We start from the raw sequence: 19,211 nt of genomic DNA on the forward strand, positions 1-19,211 counted from the left end.
CTACGTGTAGCAAATAGTAGGACATACGTTACACACGTAACGGCAAACAAGTTCTAGTGAAACTGCACTCATCTACAGGCATTCTTGCTTATTGAACGATACTTCCATCATCTCCTTTCTATCAACACGGAGTTCTGTAAGGTTGAAGCTAGCGATTGTTATAATCGTCCTACACCAATCCGGCTGGCTCTAATACGTACAACCTCTTCCGTAAAGTTTCCGAGAAATAAAAATAGACCCATCCAAGAAGCTTGGCATTAGCTAAGGACAAATTGAGCAGCGTGGGAGCTTTCAAAACATCATGGATGTCTTTTTCATGATCGTATGTCTTTGAGCTGGCTTTGACATTGCTCCGGACTATGTCTAGTAATTTCACAATTGAACCAGTAAATTAGCTATTCGTGTAAAATATACAAGAAGACGAGATATTTCTTGCAATTCATCCATCTTTATCTTTGCATCGGTTGTCGTTTATACTGAGTAGCGGTGTAGGTAAATACACACTATGCCTATTTTCTCGAAGATAGTGCAATACCAAGTTGCCTTCTCTTACACTGAAAGGAAAGTATGAACCAATTGTCCGTTTAATTCTCTATGTTTACCCAGGTATTAATATGCTAGGTACTTACTTGTGTAAATGTCCTCAAAGCTTACGTGTCACGCAACTCGTGTTGCTATAAGAATGTCCTTCCGGGCAATTGCAGGAACCATGGTGCCTTGTCGTTTATCTTAGAGTATGATTCGAGGACATGATGTTTGACTGGACGTCATCCAAAGGAGTAGCAGCATATATGCAACCTTCGCATACATCCCTCGAATGAGACAAGTGGCATGATATATGTGCTACAAGGCTCATCATCAGAGGCCGAAATCGCTATCACTCGGAATGCTGGGAAATGCTGTGGATTCTCAGACAGTTTACATATATCAAGGCAAATCGGTTCCAATATGCTGAATGTAGCCCGTGCTTTACCTTCACCTTCGTTCCAGCTGCATTATTAACAACACGGCAAATACTGCACTTCAGCCGAACAACCCAGCCGACTGGCAGAAGTATGCCACCTCGGATGCCATGACTGCAATTCCTCTACGAGATGGGGACAATGTGAACGATCGTTCAGTGAGAAAATGCCCACACTAACGAGTTGCGTTTGAGGTCTAGAGGCTAATGTGCTAGCAGAAACTAGCAATCCACCGGGGCATCTTTCTGGACGCATCAGCTGTCCTTGATCTTGGGATGCATAATCTGAACGTCTATACCGATGTTCTTGCTTTCATGACTGAGGATATCACCATCTGTCCTGCCAAATACGGCACCGTTAATATTGTAGCCAGGGTTTTGACCGCTGCCAAGCCGGTTACTTTACGTGTCCCTTCAGGCGATGCCGCCACCAGTGCTATCTCTATTTATGCTCGTGTGGTGAATCAGCCTGTATCAGTCTGTATGGGTGATTCCAACCCGGTAGTGCTGGATCTTGGCGCGGATACCGACAATGTCGGGGCAGCTGTAGCCTTCGATAACGGCGAGGTGGTCGTTGAATATCTCAATAAGTATTCTTACGATAACCATCCTGAGCTGCAAGCCAGTCTTGAGACTGAGCTACGGATTGCGCTGATTCAGTTTTGGATCAATAGCTCAATTGCCATCTCCATCTGCTCTTACGTGGCAGTCATCACAGCGGGTCAGAAATCCCACACAATGCTCAACGCACAAGCCGTGGCCCTGGGCCAGCAACTCGCCGGCCGAATTATGGCGGGCCAAAATATGACCTATGCCCCTGTGTTGGTTTTAGACGCATACAAGAACACTATGAAGCTGGCACTGACAGCTGCTTCTGCGTTCGAGACTCAGTACGATCGTTTTCAGGATAAAGCAACGTCTCTGAAAGAGCAAATTGAGGCGTGGAAGACAATGCTAGCTAAAGCTACTGATAGCCAAACAATGCAAGGCAAACTGCGTGACTCGGCATATCAAAAGTATCAGGACGCTGCCAAAGCAGCCGACAGCTGCGACCAGCAGTTCAGGTTTGAAAATGACGCTGTACAGAATGCCGGACTCCATTTTCAGAATGGTATCGAGAAATGGAAGTTTGAGCAGAAGCTCAAAGCAATAAAAGAAATCATCACGGCTGTCATTAGTAAGTATCTTATCGTGTTCCTGGCCTATATAGACGGGACTAATTTGACATCTGCTCAGTATTTGCTGTTGGCATTGGCGAAATGTGTGTTGGTAATCCGGCTGGAGCTAGCGGAGCAGAGAAAGCCGTTGAGGTTGCTGTGGAAGCGGAAAAAATCTCCAATCAAGTCGCTGCAAAAGTAACTTCAGGGACATTCAAGAAGCTGAAAGAGGTTGTCAAGGCACTGGGCAAATTATATCCATCGGTGTCTGAAATGGTCACGGCAATCAAAGCTCTTGAATCCAATCCTTCTGTCGATGTTCCCTCCATCGCTGAAATCTCGGGCACGACAAAGGGAGATGCAGACTCCAGTGCTATTGCCACCATGGCAGCGTGGGACATTTGGATCCTTGAGTCAGATGATCAGATGTCGTTCGCAATTACGGCTGGAATTGAAGGCGCGACTGCATACCAGCTTGCTCTGCGGAAGCACGCAATCAATGGAAAGCAGCTGGTTCAAATCCAGGCTGAAGCTGTTAAAGCTGGGTATGAGTATGTTCAGGCTCAAATGGAACTCATTCGCTGCACAAAGCAGGTGAAAGATCTCCAGAGCTTGATCGACAGCTATACGGGACAAGAGGACGTCTACCTCAAAGCCGAAGCTCAATTCTATGATCGTCTATTGGCTCTCAAAACGGGTGTTGTGATTGAGCTACAGAATATGGTTTGGGCATACCGATACTGGGCGCTTTCAGAGAGCAAAATTGCTCTTGAAGCCACGAAGTCTATTGAAGATTATGACAGCGATGTTTACCAGATCGCCCGCGATATGGAGACAATAGATGAGCAATATCCCAGCGATTTCCAAGGTAAGCTACTAATCCTGCTTGCTATCTTTTAAAAGGGTTATTAGCTAACCGCTACACAAAAGCCTTTACGTACTACGACGAAAGTGACAAGGTATATGCCCATTCATAATGCCGTAATGAAGGGTACAATAACTGACAACACTGGCAGCTCCCATTTAACTTTGGAGAATTGCTGGTCGAAGGCCTTACCGGCGAAACATACACCGGTAGCTTTACTCTAGCCCCCAGCAAAGCATTAGCTGGGGTTTTCTTCGGAGGATCTCACTACCGGCTGAGCGGCTTAGATCCGACTCTCAGAGGAGCTCTTCCAAAGAAGAAAGCCGTTAAAGATGGCGTGGTGATTGTTCACCTGCAAATTACCACATCTGGAATATATGAGGATATACGAGATGGCCAGGTATTTCGCTTTGCAAGCCTACCCCAGTCTCGCCAGTGTTCCTACGAGCTTAACGAAAACGGAGAAAGAGGAAAGACGTGGGATAATCCCATATTTGAAACCAAATACCACGCCGAACCCACTCCGTTTACGCAATGGAAGATAAAGCTTCTGAATCCTGAAGAGGTTGAGTTGAGTGGATTATCAGGAGTTGGTTTGAAATGGGAAGGACAGGTTCGATTTGCGCCGAGTCAGGTTTTAGGAGAGAGATTGAAGGAGTAATACAGCATGACTAACATGTTATCTTTCGAAAGAGATTTAGAAAATCATGAGATGCCATTAACAGTCTTTGCGCGTGTGCAGCCAGCACGATATTAAACTCTGTGACAACAAATCATGATGTTGACTATGAAAGCTAAGATCTGTGAAGCTTACAACACATACAGTATCGACTAAAGCACAAGTAGGCTCAGCTTGAAACTGTTCTTCTTCCTTATAGAGGTTCACAAGGCCTACTCCAACATGTAGAAGAGCAACAGATAGTCCAGAGGAGGCGCCGCTACAATACGGGCAAATTCGTGGTGCTGGCGCCGCCGTAAAGCTTAACTTACTCCATGTAATTGTCTAGGAAATCCTGGACTAGACAGAAGAGAGTAATATTAGCATTTGACAATCGGCAGTTTCCAGGTCAATGATGGCTATCTCGTACCTTCAGTCGCCAAATCGCTCCACATCTCCAACAGCTTATTCTTCTGTAGATCCAAGAGAGGCCCTGGTCCAGGTTGTGTATGTTCCGCCACGTAGGTAGACAATGCAGTGAGATCATTCCAAATATCCACAGTGGCTCCTACAGCAATATCCTATTAATATCACTCGTTTTCCGACTCAAAGTATTAATTGGAGAGGATGCCGTACCGACAGCGTGTTGCAAGTTATCCATTGAGCCGCCCGAGTCGTCTTGCATATTTTGCTTGTCTATTATGCCCTGTTCGATTTAGTCATCAGCAAAGGTGTGAAACTATAAGTACGAAAAAATAATATGCCTCCCTAAAGATTGACTACGCTGAGAGCCCACCTGGAGAATTCCCAACGCATTGCAGTCATCGTCAAAGTCCTCCGAGTCACGCTCGCCCTCATGGCATGCGCGAAGTCGCTCGATGGTACTTTGACTAGACAAATCAGCGCCAATCTTTTTGACCAGGATTTGCGCCTCAGTAACATTTCCAATAGCGTCTCTCAGATTGTTGGTTACGTCGGTGGCTATATCTGATAAGGATGCGAGTTTATCTATGCGTTCTCTCATTTTCACCTGAACTTCCTCGCGGAGGCTGTCGTTGTCTGATTCATGGCCGTAGAGCCTCTCAAGAGCATCAAATATCTTGTCTAGATGAACATGAGACATATTAAGATCAGAGTCATTTGAAGAAGATTGGAAGATGGGCTTTCTTTACCATAGTCCATTTGGGCTGTGGCTGCGAGTTCCAAAATGAGTTTGCATACGTCTCCCACGGAACGATATCCACTCTGATTCAGAGATTTAGATTCTGTGTATTTTAAGATTTCCAGTGGAGTGTCTTTTGCTTACCTCCAGAACCATGGATTGGTTGATAATCTGCTGTGCTGTTATTTGAAGGACTGGCGGCGACTTAGGATGAGTGTGTACCTTGTAACAGTCATCCATGATGGGGATAAGTATGTCAGAGTACAGCTGTTAGCTTTAGCTTCAAGTCTTAGTAACAGAGTAGTATTGAGCAATACCTCTTGCATTCCCTTGTCTGTAAACCCAGCCACATAGCGAATTCTTTGGTCATCATATGGCAATCTTAGCGTTGCCTGCGTCGCCTGTTGGAGCTTTGAGAAATTCGGCCCATGACAGACAAAGTTTGAGTTGTTGTTCACCAACAAGCCTCTCGGGCTAAGGAATGTGTCGCCGAAGGGCATTGTGCAAAATATAGTTGTGTAAGGCTTTTTCTTGTCTTGGTTGGGCAATAAATTCCACGTCGATGAGCGACAAGCTCAGTGTAGCGTTATATATAGCTGTGTTCTTGCCTACAATAGAGCGCAAATGTGATGAGATCATGGCGGCAACATTGGTGTAAGACGAGTTATGCAAACAGGTGCCGGTTGACGTGTGATACCCAATCTGTCTCAACTTTCGGCAGTTTGGTCACACCCAGTATTCCGCGGCGTTTTGTTGGAGAATTCGTGGCGATGGGATATTATGTCCAACTTCACTAGCATCATGATGTTGGGCTCCCAAGTTTTACTGCCGATATCGTACAAAACATCGTTTCCATAACGAGAATCCTCGATGACATAGGGCAATCACAAAATTAATATTACAAGCGAAGTCAGCTGGAAATGGAAAAGCCCAACTGTTAGAGCAGTCGTCTCTTTTGCCTTTACTTGCAGTCCACAATAGCTTCATAGAGTGTAAAAAGACCACCTCTTTCCAACAAGCGACTGACAGCTCAATCGGCGTTTCATGATTGGTCAATGACCAACACGTGACTTGCCCGGTTAGCTCAATCGGTAGAGCGTGAGACTCTTAAGAGTTACACATTCTGAATGCAATCTCAAGGTTGCGGGTTCGACCCCCGCATTGGGCTTTTCCTATATAACAACGCGATTGAGATTCAGTCGCTTTCTTTTTTTGCTTTTCTACCTTTTTGTCAGGTTAATAAGTAAGGCTCATGGAAGCTCATGTTACTTCACCGTTTTGTAGTTGGAGGGGGTGGTTTCTGACAAGTAACATTGGAACCTTGCATGCATTTTCGCTTGCTACACAGCTGCCTATTTCAACCAAGTGGACAAACAAAGTTCTCCATACCCCAGCATCATGCATCTGACGACATTGTGAGTGTCTTCTACTGTTTATTAATAGTTTCCTCTCTAATCATTCGTCTGCTGTAGAGGCGGAAGAGGCGGAAGACAATCAGTCGTGAGTTTTTGCTTCTAGATAGATCATCCGGCATCATTCTTGCAACATCATTGAACAATGGCGAGTTTTTGAGAGGTCATCTATGCCCCCATAGAATCACTCGTTGGTCGCATCATGGATTGTTGCCGTTAGGTAACAATGGCAGGGGTCGATGGCTTCATTGTACAACAGAACCCTTTTCATCTAGCTTGCTGGAGTCGTCGTTCAAGCTCAGTTCCAAAGGCGCATGATAATGTGAGCTTTCTCCAGCCCATCTAATCGGGCAAGACAAAGTTTCCCGATTTGACCTGTGGGGGTCATTCTAAGCATGGATGTTCCTCAAACATAGTCTTCTTGTCGGCAGCTAGAGGCGCTTCTTTGCGGTGAGCTGTATGTCGAGAATAGCGTTGAAAGTTGCCTATTGGCATTGTCCAGCCTATAGGATTCTGAACCAAGCTGTGTGTACATGTAATCGACCAACGGAGTTGTACGTAACAACAGTTGATCGGCCGTCATTTTTGACATGATGACATTTCATATCCTTTTCAATGCCTAAACTGCGCCGTCCAAGCTGTTTGCCCCACCGCTTTAGTTCGTAGATGTAAATTTACACGAATCACAAGAAGATCGTCCCTTGCTGCCTTTCGCGATGATTCGATCCTCAATGCTGCTCCAGGTCATTCGGGCCGGCTCTGAGTACCGCCGGTACCCCAGATTATATATCTTCCACCAACCATAGTTGTTGAACCTGCATTTGAGCATTTTCGGAGGGCTTCCCGATTCGCTGCCCAGAAGTTGGGGAAAGCCAAAGCTTCGGAAAAGCGTCAGGATGGTCGCAGCTGTTGTAACATGACGGATAATTTTGCGGATCTTGCCCCGGACTTTGGATCAAGGTTATCTTGTTTACCATGTCATTTAAATTCCCAGGCCTCTCCGCATGCTCAATTCAGTGGGTTCAGGATTGCCTCAGTTTGTTCAGAGTATCTGTATTGATTCTTCTGCTACGAGACCATTGCCACCATGGTTCGAGCAACTCAATTGATGACATGGCTCGCGGGAGTCGCGTCCGCAGTCAATGCAGCTGCCATTGAGATTGCCCCAGAATCGTAGGTTCTTTTCTTCTCGTCTCTAGACACACAATTGGTTCAATTGATGCTCACAAAATCGGCAGACTTGTTGATCGCGGTATCTCCTTGTCTTTGGATGTGAGCCTCACTTTCGGCCAGTGCCATCCCGTCATTCGCCACCAAGACTTTTGGATGGAAACTATCAAGCATACGGGCGTCTCTCCATTTTTGAACGATTCCTCGTATTCCGTCTACCGCAACGTGAAAGACTTTGGTGCAAAGGGCGACGGTAAAACAGATGATACCGCTGCGATCCAAGCGGCTATTGACGGTACGATTCCCACTTCCATTCGGCTTGGCCAGTATCGTTGAAGATATCTCATTCTAACGCTTAATGCTATCAGCCGGAGGACGTTGCCTATGGGGCTGCGGTCCAGGAGATCCTCCTGCAAAGACGCTCAAACCTGCCCTCATCTACTTCCCTTCCGGTACTTACAAGATCTCGCAGACCCTCAACAGCTACATCTTCACCCAGCTTGTTGGCAACCCATTGGATAGACCCGTCCTCAAGGCCGACAAGAATTTCTCCGGCCGATATCTGTTGGATACTTTCCCTTCTCCTACCACTTCGCCATTTCCCACTACCATCAACCTCTACTACCAAGTTCGAAATTTCGTTTTCGATACTACCAGTGTAGATGTTAAGTCATCCGTGGCTTGTGTCAACTGGCCGTCTGCCCAGGCCGTGACTCTGAGCTTCAACCACATGAAGATGGCCGAGAACAGTCTGCACCAGGGTGTCGTTTTCAACGGAACTACTGGTGGTGGCGGCGGCTCTGCTACTTTCATGGGCGACTTGGAGTTTACCGGAGGCAACATTGGAGTGAGTTATCCCGTGCTATATTGAATACAAATGGGCAACGGCTGATCTAGGTGATGCATATAGATTCGACTGAACAACCAGCAGTACGCTATGCGTGCCCTGACTTTTAACAATGTCAAAACCGGTATCCAGATTGATCATATCTTTACACTATCTCTTCAAGGTGTCAAGTTTAACAATGTCAACACCGGCGTCAACTTTACTGCCCCACCAAACAACTCTGTAGGATCTGTCATTCTGATTGATTCAGAAGCCACTTCTACCGACAAGGTCGTTGTATCACAGCACACAAAGAATGCCGATGGCTCCCTGATCATCGAGAATCTCAAGATCAGCCGTGTCAACCATGTGGTCGCTGATACTCAAGGAGCCTCTCTTCTTTCTGGATCAACTCGGTCCACCACAGTGAAATCCTATATTCAAGGAACAGTTTACAAGGATCAAACTACCGGCAAATACCTCGAAAGCAGTGGCTCTCTGTCACGACCCCAAGCCTTGGTCGACTCCAGTGGTGCCTACTGGACCAAGTCGCGGCCTCAGTATGAGCAGTACAGCTCCGGCTGCTTTTCAAGTGTCCGAGAGTTTGGTGCTACCGGTGACGGCAAGACGGATGCTACCAAGGCTATTAATGCTGCTCTCAAGGCCAATGCTAACCGACGGATTACTTATTTCCCCGCTGGAAACTACCGAGTTAGCGGCACTATCCACGTTCCTGTTGGATCCAGAATTGTCGGCGAGGTGTGGTCTACTATTAGCGGTGAGTGATCATTCCCGGTATAGTTGTATTCTCATAGTTTCACTGCTAAGCATTCATTCGTTCATATAGCATATGGAAAGACATTTGAGGATGAGAAGAACCCTCAAGTTGTCTTCAAGATGGGCGATACCGGCTCTCGTGGCATCATCGAGGTGAGCGACATCGCCTTTGACGTGGCTGATGTCCTCCCCGGCGCCATTCTCGTAGAAAACAACGCTTCTGGATTCAAACCTGGTGATGTTGGTCTGTGGGATTCGCACTTCCGTGCTGGTGGAACAATTGGCTCTGAGGTTGAGACCAAGTGCCGCTCTTACCCTCAGTCGCCCATCGAGCAGTGCAAAGCTGCTTTCTTGTTCATGCATCTGAAGTCCAACAGCCAGACCTACTTGGAAAGCGTCTGGGGCTGGTCTGTCAACCGTGATCTGGATGGACTGAGCGGTGCCACGAATGGAACCAGCCAATCTGTTGCCGTGGGTCGAGGTCTTCTCGTTGAATCCAAGCGCGGAACATGGCTTGTCGGCACTGCATTTGAGCACTTTGTGCTATATCAGTATCAGTTTGTTGGTGCTGAAAATGTGCAAGCTTTGATGGCGCAAACGGAGACTGTATACTGGCAGCCTGCACCTGTGGCTCCTCAACCTTGGACGTGAGTTTTCCCATGGTTGTTTTATTTTATATGTGTCTATAATGTTGACTTGTTTCCTAGGCCTGATTCTCGTTACTCTGACCCCGATTACTCCAACTGCGATGGAAGCTCGCTGCAGTGCTTCATGGGCTGGTCTCTTCGTGTTGTCGGTGGCAGCGATTTGACCTTTTACGGATTAGGTTTCTGGCAGGTAAGACTACATCATTCTTCACTTGCATCTTCGTGCTTCCCTTTTGATCTCAATGCTAACAACAGCAAATAGTTCTTCAATGGTCTTAATGGTGTTTCGGGCCCATATGCTCAAGACAACATTGTCTCTATTGAGGGTCAGCCTAAGAGATTGAAGATATTCAACCTTGGCACACACTTGGTGAAGAACATGGTCACTGTAAATGGCAATGCCGCTGCTCTCAGTGCCGATAACAAGGGCGGATGGGGTGGCCTCATTGCTGCTTACCTTCCCTTTGCGTAATACTTAGTATAGATGCCATCACGAGATGAAATATATTAATGACCGTCTGCTCAAAGACTACATAAAATTTGTGTAATGTTTACAGCACTGAGACATGTCGATAGTGGCACTCTGCATAACGCCATGATTACTCGTAGGTACGCTGCACAACGCCCACATCCATTATCCATAGAAATAACGATGTAAGCGAAAAGACTCTCTATGGTCACTTCCAAGCTCATTGACCCTATCCTACCTATATCCAGATTATGGTAGCTTCATGAAGACATCCAGCATCTTTAGATAATTTGGTGTGCCCAAACCCGTGATTGGATCCCAGCCCTCTGCCGCCTCAAATGCCACTGAATCACATATCGACGCATTTCCCTTTGTCACACTTATTAACTCTTCAAGTAAATCGCTGAAAATGAGTGAGCACAGCCTCTAGGCTGATGACGCAATTGATATCAACGTGAAAGAACAATATGACAAGTAACTATTGCTGATGAGTTGTCGATTGAGACTGAGGGTAGAGAGAGTTGTAGATGTCACAAGTGCTGTCACGTGTTATATCATGTATTTTAAAAGTAACGAAGACACTCTCTTCTTGATCGTGATATCAAGCCCTCTTAAGCCTACTGAAAAATAAATGTTTAACTTAGCATTCCAGGATGTCTTTTGAAAGAAAGGATAGCAGGCCCCAGGGTTGCAAGCTTTATATTTATTTGCTGTATTGACGACTACGTCAATATGAAACTTAACTAACCCCATGTGCCTCGGATTACCCTGAGTCCAATAAGAATTTACATAGATAACACGACATCTTCAATACGTAAAATACAAATCATAGAAGAACGTCCAAACAAGAAAAGCATGGCCAAATCCTCTGCATAACGCGGTATGACAAATCAGAAGTCACATTCACTGCATCAGCCTGTAGTAGAGACAAGAGTGTTGGAAACATGAGACGGAATCGGCTGCCATCGGGTGTTTGCTGTCAAATATCAGCAAGTTGCATAAATGATGGCTGTCTTCTGCTGCCCATACCCCTCACTACCTGCAGAAAGTAGTAGGCGAATAGGAATTCATCTTTGTCTTTATTCCGTGATATTTAATTATTTAATATCTAGCCTTGCTGCTATTCGTTGGATGCGCGCATGATATTTGTAATTGGAAACAGGTGATCTACGACTTCGATGATGCTCCGGAATCGGTCAAAAAAGAAAGTACCAGATGGATGCAGAATCTTAAAGCTTGAGAGGAAAAGTGAAAGAAAGATGAGTAAGAGCAGAAAGCACAAGAAAATCTTTATGATAAACAGTTACAAGTTTGTTGCCTCATCTATACTTTTTTTTTTCCAAAATATTATTCGTTTTTGTAGAGTCGTACCTGGGCCGATCGTGTAAGTGAATTCCGCGGAATTGCACACCACACACATAAACTACTAGTAGGCATGCAGCTTCTCTCCGGGACTCCCGAGGAACATGCATCATGAGGTCTTTCAGGGCGCCAACTTATTAGGCAATATGTCTCCACCTTAGCTGCATCTGTGGCCGACTAATATGGGCAGCTCTCGGCACTCGTTCGTACTACGAAGCGAGGGATGTCCGAGGCCACTTTTTTTCACTGTGACCCAAAAGTTTGACGATCTCCCGGATCCACATTGGCGATTGAGTACTGGAGAGAACCACTTTGAGCTCCATCATGTGACGATCATGCCATTGGAGCTCTGAAACTCTTGAAAACTGCATGTTGAATCACAAAAACCAACTGTCTTAGGCATAGTGCGTATGATGTATCATGTTTATCATTAACGAAAGTCTAGAGCTGGGTGTAAAACAAAGGTATCAAAAACGACCGAATCTATCCATCATTACTTCATGTCCGTGCAATCCCCATCCCATCCTCAACCTCATTAATATGGGGATCCATTCTCCACTTCATTCATTCCCTCCATTTTGGTTTGTGTTGGTATCTCTCTATTTGTAAAACGCGGTGACTGTTTCAGTTGCGCAAGATGCTAGTGTGGTGCATAGACATGGTTGGCATTCTCAGATTGCCATATGCTGCAGATGAATGGCGCAAGCGCGGAGAGCGGAGACTTGCTGCCCTGATTCTCTCAGTTCATCTGACAGATGCTCTGTCGTTGTTTAGACAGAGTTGTCAGAGGGGCGGCCAGCAGAGATCTCCTTGTTGTGGGGAGCAGCAGCGGGAGTAGCATACTCGGCACGGAGAAGGATGCCCTCAACAATGGTGTTGCACAGAAGGAAGAAGCTGTAGAAGTAGATGTTAGTGGGAATTCTTGTTTAGAAGAAGGGAAATAGTAAGATGCTTACAATCCGATGAAGTTGAAGGCGTCAATGGCCTTCTTGCGGGAGCAGTGGCCCTCACCAGGCTTTCCGAAGCCGCACTTGCCGCTGCTCCAGTCTTGAGAAGAGAAGATGAAAGAAGTAAGCCAGAGGTAGGAGAAGACCAGGTTCATGGGAGCCAGGTATCCACGGTATCTGCCAATGAGAGGCAGGACAGCACCAACGAGCCAGAAGCCCAAGGTGATAGTGGCCTAGATGGGAAGGTTAGCTTGCAAGAGCTAGAGTATGGTATAAGTCTAAGTGGGTAGACATACAATGACTTCCTGGTAGACGATGTTGACACCGCGGTAGTCGTACTTGTGAAGGAACCAAGAGACAAGACCAGTGACGATGGTCGAAGAGATGAGAATCATCAAGTGGTTGGCGAAGGCGATGTATCGCAGAGTAGCGTGCTCCAAGTTGCCGAACATGTTGGCGGTATTAAGTGCAAGTTGCTTCTAAAGGGTATTAATTGGTGTTGTGAGAGTGATGATGCTTCAAGGAGCTCGAGGTGGCGGTGCGGTCGGGGTATATATATTAATGTATGAGGGTATATGGATGTCGATTAATGAAGCTGTTGATCCAAGCTATTTGCTTGTTGTAGAGGATGTTGAAGCTGATGCTGAGTGATCCGAATAACCTCCAGATACGCGGAGCGCACGACCTTCTTTATACCAATCTCCATCGCTGTCTCCCCGCGATGTCTCTTGCCGAGCGAATCCGTTCATCGGATTGATGTCATCTGATGATTCGCCTTAGACTGAGAAAGAAAAATATCACGACAATGAGGCTGCGACGTCATAGCATGCCACTTCTCACAATGCCGACGATTAGACATTGCTCGGGCATTGGGCCATCTGCCGGCGCTCCGGGAGCTCCGGCAGTTCTGCACCCACCTGACTAACGCTGCACAACTTGATTCTTTGGGCTCTTGAGACTTTTCTGGGTCTCTTGATTTAGCTGCATTGCTGCATTGGGCGGCCAAGAGCGTTGGGTCACATCAGGCAATGTCCAATGAGTTGTTGTGTATTAACCGAGGGCATGAGGATGCCTTCAACCGCTCGGCTGGCTCGCCGATTTTGTCGGGCCAAAATTTGCAGAGGAGCAATAAACGCGAAGGCGAGCAGGGTCTGAGCTAGCTGCATGGAAACACCTGCAGATTCCATTGACTCGGCACATTTCGGAGTTGTGATGATGCCCTCCAATGGGCGAGCTGTAGCTCACCAGAGCTTTGCATAGTCAGCAAGAATTAGGAATCTGAACTTGTTGCCCAGCTATTGCTGCATGTTAACATGGAAATTTTGCCCGGAACTAGCAATATCGTATCTGTCTTGGTATAACACATCTCTGTCCTGTGAGAAGCAACTATCGACTAGTGTTCCGCTTTGCTCTCTTTTTAGCTATCGCCAAGAAGCGTTGAATTGCTGCCCGGTTCAGATGAGCAAGTTTTCGAGTCGTAGAATTGCAATACTCGTGAATTCGTAGATCGGCGATGACTTGCCGGGCGGGAATGGCCTCGTTCGATAATTTTTCTAGGGCGAGGTGGATGACACTCACGGCGGGCGGCGGCTCGGTGTTGGTCGGGATGTGCCGTCAATTATTTTCTCACCTCCGAGCCATCAGCTAACGCAGCGACGTCATGCTAATCAACGCAAAACCAGTGAGAAAAATTATTTGCGTACCTGGCCGGAAATAATGGGCTATTAGTCTGCAGCTTATTGCCCATTACAACCTCAGCATTTGGTTTGCATCGTGTGTTGCTCTCATATGCTCACACGTCTGGTTATCTTCATCACGGCAATGTCTTTGACCACTCCTCTATCTTCATGTGCTGAATGACATTCGCACTATTGTTTTTTTCTTGATGTCGACTATTGCAATTCTGAATGGGATTCTGTTCTGGGCATTGAATGAATATGTCATTCTGCCTTTTTTCCGTACGCGAGTTCGGCGGTTCGCGATAGCTTGTGGCAACGGTTGTCGGCTACGGCACGGCTAGCCATCAAATCAATCACATCACAGCGCGCTTTGCCTCATCAGCCTCTCGTCTACGGAAATGCTTCAACAGCTTTCTACTCACGAGTCATTTGGCAAACAGGTTTTTGCCTTTGAAGGGTTACATCTCAGCTCTCACCAATCGTCTTACATACTGGTACTGGTGGTGGGGGAAGAAGTCCGGAGCTGCCGATTCCATATTCCAGAATTTTCATTCCGGTACACCAAAGTACAAGCAACAGCGGCAACAATCACTTACTTATAGAGCCTATGAACCGATTGTGTACATTCGTCCTATTCCGGTTGCGAATCTTTGCGTTTAATGACTCTTCTATTTCTTCTTCGCATTAAACTTCGGGACGAATGCTGCTGGACGAAACCATCTCCAAATGACTGCAAGTGTGTAGTAGCGTCTTGGGTCCAAACACACACGTACGCTTGTGATATAAGTCAAACTGATAAAAGAGATAACATTCCCTCATCTTGCTTTCATTGTTTGACACTATTGAAACAATGAAATGAGGTGAGAGACCCAGACGCAGATGTTCAGGAACGAGTGTCCTTTTAAGCATAAAATGGGTGGCTGTGCCACAAAGTCAAACCGTTGCCACCGACATCACAACGTATGCCCATCGGGTTCACACTCCAATAGGACATGATTACTATCTAACCGATGCAGCATTTTAACTCCGCGTATTTACTTGCCACGATCGCAGAGGGCGTATAACGTCATATGACCCCTGATGCAATAACAAGCTACCCGAAAGTATAGGCTCTCAGCTCGTCGTAATTACCATTATACTACCCCATACATCTTTATTTCCATGCTCTCCTAGTATCAGCGGGGAGATTTCAGATCAGTTTCGCGATAATAGCCCGATGCTTGGGATTTTAGCAACAGTTTACCTAGATGAATCATAATAAAAATATGAATCCAGGTATATTCCTTACTGCATAACAGTCAAAGCGTGGCCGCTTCCGTTGTCTCTCACCACATCACGCGGTAGAGACTGTACCCATGATAGGAGTCGACAACATGTGCTGAAATTCGGCTCCGCGGCTCAGCCGCTTATGTTATATTTCTGAAGATAGTGATGTCTCTCCCTATTCGACGGCTCTGCTCTGAAGCCTATTCTGAAGGGACGGACTGCCATGCTCCACGGGCGGCCCCATGGCTCCGGGTCCGGGGCGGAGATAGTAACTCCGACTGGATCACCTCAAACGGCGGCATCAATCTCAACATTGAGTGCCATATTGACGAAATCCGCAATCTGACTGCTACTCCTTCGCATGAGAATCTCGCCAATCCACCCCTGATGCTACCTATAGAGATATCTCCGCATGATCAGTCACAGAGATATTCGTTGAATCGGCATCGTTCACAAAGTCCGATGATTTCGTAGGAGATTCGCCGTCCTGTTACGTGGTATCAAGGCTAGTAGTTGCAAGTATGCAATGACACCCAGTACGGAATTTACATGCGTCACTGAAACACAAGCAAGGGAAATCATTATATTTCGATCAGAATCTGATGATGTTATTGGCGCGCGGCTAATACTCCGCTATTGGTAGATGCTCCCTATTCCCATACGAATTCATGTAGAAAGACACTGGCAAACGTACAGCAGGATAATTGATAGCTCCACAACAAGAAAGGGAGCGGAGAGCGGAGAGCGGAGTATAGGTTAGAGGAATACGAAGTACGGAGCATATCTTAGTGGAATACGGAGTATGCACGGGGCTTCTATCCTTTACCTACCTCATTGATAGGAGAATCCGTGCGGCGTGGGCCAACGAACGAGGTCGCGAGAGATTCCCCTTTTGAGCCAAGGCGTCGTTGGTAGCTGCTGATCTCACGCTCCACTCCAATTGGACGCCTATTGAACTTAGATTGACAATAGGAAGCCACGCATCTTGGCATATTGTCCGGTAGCAAACGCTTCAATTAGTGTATTTAGCCAATACAATATAGAATTATAGCTAAAGAGACATATACAATGGTTTGTTAGCTTTATTGATGTTGTACAATCTCCCTAGGAAATTCGAAAACTTCTCTCACAGATTATAAGCTTCCCAATTGACCTATTCAACCAAAGCCAGTACATACATTAACGATGGAGACGCATTCATGCATGCATCACTCCCTTCTTTAAACGGATCTTCGATCATATCCGATACTTCCGCTTAATAAACATTTGTCGATCTCAGGAGAAGCATTATGGCAAAGGCTCTCAATATCGTTTCATATTGTGTTAGGCCACCGCTATCAAAGATTTATCTATATAAACTATGCAGCACAGACATGTTTTTGTTGCTTAGGTCCTCCAGTGACAAGAGCAGCAATATCATACAGAGATATACTTCTGTTGAGTTGTCACGTGGAGCGCTGTGACCACTCTCCTTGTTGTTTCCCCCTCTTTCATAGATCAGCATAGCAGAACACAGAGAGTTTTGCATCTTCAGCTTGTCATCTTGTCAACTTCCAATAACCTGCCCTTGGAGCAACTTTCAAATGGCTGTGACTAATTTCAAGGTCATCATTGTTGGCGGCGGTAAGCAGATTAAGCTGCAATCTATTGTGCTGTGTTCAAGTTTATAGACTAACTCTTTCAAATAGGTCCAGTAGGACTGACGGCCGCGCACGCTCTGCTCAAAGCAGGCATAGATTTCACCGTTCTCGAGCGCAGCAATGAAATTGCTATGGATGTTGGTGCTAGCATCGCTCTGGGATCTGCCACTCTGCGAGTCCTTCATCAGCTTGGCTTGCTAGATCAACTGTGGGACCTCGGCGGAGAGATAGCTTTCCAAAAGAAATTCACCATAGATGGCTATAATTTCAAGAGCGGCGACTGGCTATATGGTATGAAGAAAAGGTCAGTCTTCTATTACAAGATATCTTCATCATAAGTATTGAGATACATTCTAACGCAATACCTTCAGCCACGGCCTCCGCCCTGTTGCTTTCCATCGAGCAGAGCTTGTTCAGTCTCTTTACGACCAACTTCCCGAGGAAGTCAAACCCAAAATTTTGACAAGGAAGAAGGTTTCGGACATCCAATCGGGAGAGAAAAAAGCCAAAGTTGTCTGCGACGATGGAAGCATATATGAAGGAGACTTGGTCCTTGGCGCCGATGGCGTGCATAGCCAAACTCGCAAGATTATGAGAAAACTCGCTCTGGAAGCAGATCCCAATGTCAATTGGGACCCTGAAGCACCCTTTACGGCGACTTATAGATGCATGTGGGCGAGTTTTAAGAGACCAACAGCCGTGGGAGACGCAGCTGAAACTCAGCACAAGGATTCTTCTCTCATGTATTTGGTGGGCAAGGAGCGTGGCTGGATATTCCTTTATGAAAAGCTACCACAGCCCACCAAAGAACGCACGTCATATACCTCTGAAGATGTTGAAGCAATGGGCAACCGATTTGCCGAGTATCCCATTTGGGACAACCTCAAAGTGAAAGATGTGTTCCCCGATCGGATGACGGGCGGCATGTCGGATCTCCAAGAAGGCATCTGCAACAACTGGGGTTGGGGTCGTATCGTGCTTGCGGGAGATGCCATCCATAAGGTATGCCCTAATGCCGGCCTGGGCTATCAAACCGGAGTCCAAGATGTGGTATCGTTAGTCAACATTTTGAGACAGTTGGTCGTTCCTTCGGAGCCCTCAATGGGCCTCAGTGTCTCTGCCCTGGAAGCCGTGTACAAGAGCTACCAAAGTCAACGATGGGATCCTCTGTCTCACGATGCATCTATATCTGGGCACGTTACACGCATACATGCCTGGGCTAATGTGTGGTACTACTTGTTGGGCCGCATCGTGCTGGTACCATTCTTTATGGATTATCTCATGAATGACTGGTTGCAAGCACCTGCCACGAGCAAAGCGCTAGCTTTCAACTTTTTAGATGCCGAAGAACCATTTGAAGGACAAGTTCCCTGGGTGCACCCGCTAAAGAATATTTATTAATTGGCATGATTCCATGTCGTGTTGCAAAGAGTGGCGGGGTGAGAGAGGATTAAAGGATGTATCTTCATTTCTGCAGCGATGGTGTGTCGCTCGCTAGTGCTGACACTTGCCATACCTATGTATACCTAGATAGAATTTATAGATCGGAATTCCAATTTGATTTACAACTCTTCATCGAAGTTCTGAGCTATCATCGACAAGCCACGCTTAATAATGAAGCTGCTGAACTAATCGCTCCTTTGGTTGAGCTTAACAAATTTTTCAGTTAGGATAGAAGAGTTATCAACCCTGAGTAAATGTGGCTCCATGAAACCGAGGTAAAGACGTAAGACGTGGCTAGCTAAGCCGCTAGGATAAACTGACTCGGATTCAACTTACACACAACGATGGATTCAATTCCGAAGCATGTCCGTCATCAAATTGCAGAGTGGCAATGCTACCATGGCATTTCACACCAGCCGCCTTAGTCCATGTACTTTCAATGCTAAAATCATCGTTTTGAGACAATCCTCACACTCTTACTCTGTAGGAAATGATTCCGCATTTCTTATTTTGCTATTCAAAGAGCATAAAGTTCGTTCTACTTGAAGCGCCACGACGTGTTGTCTGTATATTATGGATTCAGTAACGACCGTTAATAAGCGTGACGTCTCCCTATGCCACTCTCAAAGATAAAGTACTTTAACTCGAAGCACATTTAAAACGACTAAGAAAGAGAAAGGATATCCTGGGTAAACTCAGTTAAACTAGCTAAGATGGTGAATAATGCTAATAATGAGTATTGTAATTCTAAGACCAGGCATGGTGGGTGC

The 19,211-nt window shown here is 46.2% G+C and overlaps 5 protein-coding genes and 1 non-coding gene across 6 annotated transcripts; 4 read left to right on the forward strand and 2 right to left on the reverse strand.

The window, feature by feature from the left end:
• Nucleotides 1–948: 948 nt before the first annotated feature.
• Nucleotides 949–3,650, forward strand: V8C40DRAFT_282544 (uncharacterized protein; the record flags this gene model as incomplete). Its single annotated transcript, XM_083221806.1, has 6 exons — nucleotides 949–957; nucleotides 1,028–1,120; nucleotides 1,181–2,138; nucleotides 2,198–2,986; nucleotides 3,049–3,077; nucleotides 3,135–3,650. 6 exons carry the CDS (start codon nucleotides 949–951, stop codon nucleotides 3,642–3,644), a joined length of 2,388 nt encoding a protein of 795 aa, XP_083077926.1. The 3' UTR covers nucleotides 3,645–3,650.
• A 45-nt stretch (nucleotides 3,651–3,695) lies between these two features.
• V8C40DRAFT_233086 (uncharacterized protein) lies at nucleotides 3,696–5,782 on the reverse strand. Its single transcript, XM_083213282.1, has 8 exons — nucleotides 5,121–5,782; nucleotides 5,026–5,070; nucleotides 4,948–4,974; nucleotides 4,814–4,886; nucleotides 4,438–4,745; nucleotides 4,278–4,347; nucleotides 4,072–4,209; nucleotides 3,696–4,001 (listed from the first exon to the last, which is right to left on the reverse strand). Exons 1-8 carry the CDS (start codon nucleotides 5,301–5,303, stop codon nucleotides 3,970–3,972), a joined length of 876 nt encoding a protein of 291 aa, XP_083077927.1. The 5' UTR covers nucleotides 5,304–5,782; the 3' UTR covers nucleotides 3,696–3,969.
• A 94-nt stretch (nucleotides 5,783–5,876) lies between these two features.
• Nucleotides 5,877–5,971, forward strand: V8C40DRAFT_t31. The gene has a single exon. It is a non-coding gene; the product is annotated as a tRNA-Lys (tRNA).
• Nucleotides 5,972–7,180: 1,209 nt separating this feature from the next.
• V8C40DRAFT_97521 (glycoside hydrolase family 55 protein) lies at nucleotides 7,181–10,158 on the forward strand. The gene is made up of 7 exons (XM_083223685.1): nucleotides 7,181–7,388; nucleotides 7,454–7,680; nucleotides 7,754–8,232; nucleotides 8,296–8,989; nucleotides 9,059–9,635; nucleotides 9,696–9,825; nucleotides 9,898–10,158. Exons 1-7 carry the CDS (start codon nucleotides 7,303–7,305, stop codon nucleotides 10,105–10,107), a joined length of 2,403 nt encoding a protein of 800 aa, XP_083077928.1. The 5' UTR covers nucleotides 7,181–7,302; the 3' UTR covers nucleotides 10,108–10,158.
• A 1,707-nt stretch (nucleotides 10,159–11,865) lies between these two features.
• On the reverse strand, nucleotides 11,866–13,086 carry V8C40DRAFT_97536 (MARVEL domain-containing protein). Its single transcript, XM_083223686.1, has 3 exons — nucleotides 12,710–13,086; nucleotides 12,423–12,646; nucleotides 11,866–12,360 (listed from the first exon to the last, which is right to left on the reverse strand). The coding sequence occupies exons 1-3, from the start codon at nucleotides 12,863–12,865 to the stop codon at nucleotides 12,237–12,239; spliced, it is 504 nt and encodes a 167-aa protein (XP_083077929.1). The 5' UTR covers nucleotides 12,866–13,086; the 3' UTR covers nucleotides 11,866–12,236.
• Nucleotides 13,087–16,941: 3,855 nt separating this feature from the next.
• Nucleotides 16,942–18,399, forward strand: V8C40DRAFT_261589 (FAD-dependent oxidoreductase; the record flags this gene model as incomplete). The annotated part of the gene is made up of 3 exons (XM_083219279.1): nucleotides 16,942–16,981; nucleotides 17,047–17,302; nucleotides 17,370–18,399. 3 exons carry the CDS (start codon nucleotides 16,942–16,944, stop codon nucleotides 18,397–18,399), a joined length of 1,326 nt encoding a protein of 441 aa, XP_083077930.1.
• Between the last annotated feature and the right edge of the window lie 812 nt (nucleotides 18,400–19,211).

Source organism: Trichoderma camerunense (genome assembly GCF_050948025.1).
Source record: "Trichoderma camerunense strain CBS 138272 chromosome Unknown V8C40scaffold_2, whole genome shotgun sequence".
Taxonomy (NCBI): domain Eukaryota; kingdom Fungi; phylum Ascomycota; class Sordariomycetes; order Hypocreales; family Hypocreaceae; genus Trichoderma; species Trichoderma camerunense.

Coding starts and splice junctions, on each gene's coding strand:
- V8C40DRAFT_233086 (XM_083213282.1), bottom strand. CDS start 5,303: ATGCCCTTCGGCGACACATTCCTTAGCCCGAGAGGCTTGTTGGTGAAC. Junction 4,887..4,947: donor ACCAATCCATGGTTCTGGAG/GTAAGCAAAAGA, acceptor TCTCTGAATCAG/AGTGGATATCGTTCCGTGGG. Junction 4,746..4,813: donor CACAGCCCAAATGGACTATG/GTAAAGAAAGCC, acceptor ATGTTCATCTAG/ACAAGATATTTGATGCTCTT.
- V8C40DRAFT_97521 (XM_083223685.1), top strand. CDS start 7,303: ATGGTTCGAGCAACTCAATTGATGACATGGCTCGCGGGAGTCGCGTCC. Junction 8,990..9,058: donor GGTGTGGTCTACTATTAGCG/GTGAGTGATCAT, acceptor TCGTTCATATAG/CATATGGAAAGACATTTGAG. Junction 9,636..9,695: donor GTGGCTCCTCAACCTTGGAC/GTGAGTTTTCCC, acceptor CTTGTTTCCTAG/GCCTGATTCTCGTTACTCTG.
- V8C40DRAFT_97536 (XM_083223686.1), bottom strand. CDS start 12,865: ATGTTCGGCAACTTGGAGCACGCTACTCTGCGATACATCGCCTTCGCC. Junction 12,647..12,709: donor TCGTCTACCAGGAAGTCATT/GTATGTCTACCC, acceptor CTTCCCATCTAG/GCCACTATCACCTTGGGCTT. Junction 12,361..12,422: donor GCCTTCAACTTCATCGGATT/GTAAGCATCTTA, acceptor CTACTTCTACAG/CTTCTTCCTTCTGTGCAACA.